This window comes from Pezoporus wallicus, unplaced genomic scaffold, assembly GCF_028554395.1.
Source record: "Pezoporus wallicus isolate ANWC-B61680 ecotype Strahan unplaced genomic scaffold, APGP_CSIRO_Pwel_v1 contig_2871, whole genome shotgun sequence".
NCBI classification, from domain to species: domain Eukaryota; kingdom Metazoa; phylum Chordata; class Aves; order Psittaciformes; family Psittacidae; genus Pezoporus; species Pezoporus wallicus.
Genome location: NW_026640775.1, coordinates 3,264,009 through 3,270,060, shown reverse-complemented (window position 1 = coordinate 3,270,060; position 6,052 = coordinate 3,264,009). Strand labels below are relative to the sequence as shown.

General features: G+C 43.1%; 1 protein-coding gene across 1 annotated transcript in view; it reads right to left on the bottom strand.

Annotated features, from left to right (window-relative positions):
- Positions 1–622: 622 nt before the first annotated feature.
- NUAK1 (NUAK family kinase 1) overlaps positions 623–6,052 on the bottom strand; it is a 48,900-nt gene continuing 43,470 nt past the window's right edge. The window contains exons 6-7 of the mRNA XM_057420468.1: positions 5,709–5,841; positions 623–4,682 (exon numbers count right to left, since the gene is read on the bottom strand). Coding sequence (XP_057276451.1) covers positions 3,529–4,682; positions 5,709–5,841 — 1,287 coding nt within the window. The 3' untranslated portion in view covers positions 623–3,528. The remainder of the gene's footprint in view (positions 4,683–5,708; positions 5,842–6,052) is intronic.

Here is a 6,052-nt window from a genome sequence, read left to right as displayed (position 1 = left end):
CAAGAAAAACACCCTAAAGCCCTCTGGTTACCAAGGGGACTCCAAAAAAAAAAAAGGAAACTGACTTCCTTTTTCCCTCTCACCAGCTGATTATGCTGGCTGTTCTGAGCCATCTGACTGTGATCATCCCACATTTGACAGCAGCCACCAGTCTTCTTTGCTCAAATAACCCCTAATTTATACCAACAGGAACATCAACATTATCAATAAACTGTCCCTTTCCCTTCCAGAGAGAGGAAAGGACTGTGACCATTGACCCCTGGGCTACAGATGAGTTGTGCCATGCAGGGTCATCCAGCCTGCTCTGTCTTACCTGCACAGCACACCTAGCCCACAAACCTCATTCTTCTCTAGCAGAAAAAAAAACAGTCAGCTATCCTTTTCCAGCAAACACTTCTACAGCTGAAAGCTCTGTGTGTTCTGCAGTGCCAAACGCTTCGTAGCACGGGAGTCTCTGTGGCCACCCACAGTATATTCAAATGCACAAACGAGCCAAGAAGCTTTGCATAAACAACTTGGTACAATGTGCTGAGATGCTGCTGTATTTCTGCATGACAAGCTCATTACCATTTGGCCTCAGTTTATGCTGATGTACAGTGGAAAAGAAAAGGGAGAGAGACTCTTCGCAGTTACGTTAATTTTCTTTTATTTAATAAAAAACAGTATCAGATTAAAAATACAAACACTTTGGGTGATTATCCAGCGTTTTCCCCTGTGTGCCTCGTAGAGCTCAAACCAACCAAGGATTGGGAGAAAAAAAAGGAACAAAAACCAAAAAAAAATAACACCAAACAATTTTGGCCGGAGCTGTAAAATAATGTTGCACCAATTAAATTACACCAAATATATTATTATACCTTTGAAATGGCTTTCAGACCAATAAATAAAAAAAAAAAAAGAGATAAATTCAAATAAAAAAGTCGACCTTGTATTACAAAAAAATTAAATAAAAATCACAACACTAATAATAACAATGTGCAGTCAAGTTTGTTTTCTTTTTTCTTCTCTTCTAGGAATGATAACATGCCAGTAAACATGTAACATGCCAGTAACATGCCAGTAAATCCCTACGTAACATTTCCAGTTTGGCAGCAAGCAGTAACTCACTCATTCACATTTGTACACAAGGAAGCAGGCCTGGGCAAAAGCCTCAGGAGGTAGGAGCCTTAGGTGCTCCTCACTTCCCAGCCACGGCTAGCTGAGTTCCCTTCCCTTCGTCCTAAAACCTCTCTAAATGCATTCAAGGTTTAGCACCAGATCTGCAGGGAAGGTGTCAATCAGCACAACCCCACCAAAGTGATGCTCCATCATGCCAACAGGACAGCACTGATTTGCACCAGCTGAGGATGATCTGGCTCTCACGGTCTTGGTCACCAGTTAAACACCGTGGCTGCAAAGCACATCATCCTTGTTTCAGACAGGCCACGGAGACTACATCCAGCTGTTTTAAAATGCACCACAGCAAACCTGTTAACTCAATACACTGCAAAATGGGGTGTTGATACGGGACGGGCTAAAAGAGCACATGCAGGGCCTGTGAGAAAATAGGGCAGCTGAGTATCATACAGAGAGGTACACATCTGTAGAGAAAAGACCCGCAGTTGCCCTTCCTGAGCCAAAGTCCAATTGACTGCATGAGAGTACGTCTCTCATAAATTTCATGGTATTGATGCCGTTTATTCCAGGGCCAACTTTGGTCCAGTGTTTCACAATTAGTAAAGGTCCTCCATAGAGGCAGCTTCACTGATTTAAGAAACTCAGGCTTGCTCATCTTTATGCTAGGCAGCCCAGCTGATTTTTAGGATGAACCAGCAGACTTAAGTACCATGATATACCAAATGAGGAATCTGCAAGTAAAATAGCTCCTTGCCCTAGACACCAGTCATTTATGGGGTTATCCCCAGCTCCCAGGGAGTCCCCAGAGGAACTCTATTCTGTTTCCTTGTGTTGCTTAGGATTTGGGACACAGTGGGCCAAATTCTGCTTCCAGTTACAGGGTAGGAGTGAGAACAGAGCTTGCCCCTGGGCATACGTGTAGACATGAGTTTTGCAGCTGTGGATCATTTGACATCATAGGCTGAAACCTGCCACTGACTCAACACCAGTGCACCTCCAAGAAAGCCAGGGGCTATGTGCTCACGGAAATGAGACTGAATAGGGCCTTAAGATTCCAGTTTGCCCAGGCCTGTCAAACACACAGTGCCTTTCTGACGTAGGCTTACATTCAGGTAATCCAATAGACCCATGTGGTACCTTTATGGAGTTGAAGCCTTCAGTCTGGATAGTGAGTTGTTTGAGAACACAAACCCATATCCTACTTATTTTTTTTTTCAAACTGGTATCATTGCACACGCAGTACCAGCTACACTATATAGAGAGAGGCCCACAGTTTTATGCTATGTTATCAAATCTACCATTATCATTTCATCGCTCAATTCTTTCTGCTCCATTACTACTAACTAGAAACATTTTCATTTGGAGAAAGGCAACTTCCCACTAACTTTCTGACCTCTATCCATTTCCTACATGCTACAACCTTTTCCTTACTTAACATCCTGGTTGCAAACTACCTGTTAACCTCAAATACTATAAGGTGGCACCTTGCTGACAGTGACTGAACTCTAGATTGGAGGGTCAGTTAACCCTTGAGACCCTTTGTTAGATTCATCTTTGTCTGGGCATTCATCTGGCTGGCCATTTTGAGAGGCACAAACTGAACACAGAGGCTGAAATGCCTTAAAAGGCCATTTAGCAGCTGATAACATCCATTCCTTCCAGTTCCCATTAACACTTCTGTGACTGTTTTTGCTGGTAGGAGTGGTAGTTGAAAACAATCTTAGGGCCTCCTGCTTGCTGAAGAGCAATGGCTTAGGGAGGGATCAGATCTGAAAGCCTGCTCCACTGCTTGTCCACATACACCTTGTGAGGCTATTCTAGGGTGAGTCTCTCAAATTATCTGTCTTGGAAAGCATTCAGAACCTCTCATGCCAGCCTGGTGGAAGGGACTGTGGTGACCACCTAGCCAGGCCTCCTGCATAACGCTAGCCAAAGGTTCCCAATGTGCAATGACTGTATCCAGACAAATAACTTCAGGGAGAAACAACGGCTTTCTAAAAGACATTCAAATTTCACTTGAAGAATTCAGCTCATCTCTTGATAAAGCTAATCTAGTATCAATTACAAACCTCCCCAAAACATGTGTCGCTCACTTCCAGTTTTAATTCTGTCTAGCCTTGACTTTGAGCTATCAAGTCTTGATGCTTTTGTCTGCTAGATCCTGATGTGTTTTCACCAAGTATACAAAGACCAAAGGTTTATCTCTCTGGTCAGGTAGGTAATATTTCGAGGACACAACATTAGAGAAGTGTGAGATGGCTTTGGGGCTACTTTACCAGGAGTTCAGCTAAGAAGATACAGCCAACTCCTTTGAAGCAAAATCTACCACTGTCAGCAAATCAGTGACCTGGCTTACTCCATCACAAAGGTACACAGAAAAACTCTCTTCCCTCCTTTTCCATCTTCTCTCTGCTAGTTGAGCTTGTTGCAGATCTCTAGGGCTTTCTTGTAGACCTGAGTCACATCATCCATATCTGTGAGAAGGGAAAAACTGCTGTCCCCCAGACGGTTGCGATAACGCTTTAGATACTGTGGCCGTGGTCGGTTCTGAATTCCTTCGAAGTCTTGGATCTGGAGGAAATTTTCAGCAGAGACACAGCTCCGTATCCTCTGTCTGTTTGGCCTGTTCTCTTGCAAATCCAGCAAATCAAAGGAGTCACTGGACAAAATACTGTCATCACTAATCACGCTGGAGGGGCGACTATAACTTCGAGGTAATACATCTCCAGGCAGGACCACTTCTTCCATAGCCTCCAGCGTTGGTGTGTCAGGGCTAATCAAGGCAGATTCAGTGCTGCTGGTAGAATACTTGCTGTTATGTTTTAAGATGCCCTTACGCCTGCAGGAATGGCTGTAAGACCCATTTCTGGATGGCTCAGTGACCCCTGGAGAAGTGTCCCTATTTACTGTCTCATCATTATTGTCCAAGAGTTCGGAAGATTCACTTCGTTCTGGAGAAGAGTAATAGCCGGACTCCCTCTGCTGAGTCTTCTTTAATATTCCTTTTTTTGGCATTAGTGAAGACTGCTTAGTGCCATATTTGCCCACTACCTCTCCCTCCACACCACTTTTAATGGCTATGCCAGTCCTACACAACTCTTGCTCCAGCTTAAAAGCAGAGGGTAACACTGGGCTGACCACTCCTTCAATGAAACCTGCACTGTGAGATCGATGTTCGCTGTTGCTCCTTTTCTTCAGGATGCCTTTAGGTCTCTTGGAGGTGGGTTTGGATGTATTTTCAGCTCCTCCTTCCTGGATGGACTGTGAAATGTCATTTTCCTTTTTTGACTTTTTCAGAGACCTTTGTCTCTCTAGTGTGACTTCAGGACCTTTGGGCTTAGAAAGGCACTTCATTTTGGTATCGGTCTCTGGTTGGAGGCCAGTAGAACGGTGATGCCAATCAATGAACCTTGCTAACAACGGGGACTCGGAGTCCCTCATGGCATCACAGTCACAAACACTACTCTTATAGCCCCAGTTCACCCACCAGTGGTTGGCAATGTCTTCAATGGTTGCTCGACGTTCAGGGTTCACCATCAGCATCCACCTGATAAGACCACGAGCATCTATGAACAAAGAATGGAATATAACATATTTAGGTGTGGACATTCTTAGTTTCATCAGTTTAAAATGTAAGCGTGAAGCCAATCAAATGAGCAACAATAATGCTTCTTACAACAGGAAAAGGGAAAGAGGGCAAAGCTTTGGCCATCAGTCAACACTGGAAAATGGATTTGAGTACTAGTTCTTATCAGAAGAATATGATTCACCCAAGAAATGTACACTGGGTTATTAAATTAATACTCATACTGTATTAGTCAGTGATTAGTTCCACATTACTGAAAGAAGTCAGCAACCTATTGACTTTAATAATTGCAAATCTTAGAGGAAAACAAAGGGGAATAAGGATAGTGTAAATGATCTACACATTACTGCTTTCACATTTACTTTTTCCATAAACAGTGTAGTCTTCCATATATTTTAAAGGTGTATTTTCAAATGATACAATATTTGTTTAAATATAACATATATACAAATTTTTAAGGCTGTACGAAGTCATTATAATCAATGACCTGGACTTAGTTGATGCTATTCTGTCAGGTGACTGCTTAATGTGTTATCCTCCAACTAGAAGTAAATGTGAACACAGTGGCATTAATTCAGATTTTGGCTTGCCTTCTTGGATAAGAGACTGCATTGCTCTAGCCATTCATGCTGTCTCTGCTAGTGATATACCACAGCGAGGACTGATCTGTACCAGTATGTCGTATCAGTTTACAGCTTGTCTGAACAATTCCACTTGCAATAGCTAACAGACCTTTTCCACTGTCATAGATCTGGTTAAAAGAGCCCGTTACAGCTTCCCCAAGGCAATAAAATCTATCTGCTACAAAACTTTAATTTCAAAAGGACTTTTGGTAAACACTGCACCCAGATAGGAACTGATAGCAAATGAAACCAATAGGGGAATGAGGTATTTTTCTTTCTTCATCACTCTAATGACACCAAAACATGTCAGAAGGGGCCAGGCAAATCCTCCATTATGAACTCCTGTCAGCTCAATTATGTTGCCCTCACTCCTTTTTTTGTACCTGAGGTCTGTGTTGGCTCACGATACTCTCCACTGCTGATCTGCCTGATGAGATTTTTGTGATCGAAGCCATCAAAGGGCATTGTTCCATAAACCAGAGTGTAAAGCAATACACCAAGGGCCCAGCTGTCAACCTGAAATACAGAGGCAACCCATGTGAAGCCCAGAAAAGCTGATCCCCACCTTTCTCCTTGCCATTATCACCGCAAGAGCAGCATCACATCCAGCTGTGCCTACTGATGGGCAAAGCCATATCTAACATCTGACTAACCACAGACAAAGCAAATGAAAGCAAATGAAGGGAGCTTGAGAACTCACAGTATGGGAGAGACCCAACCAAACCCA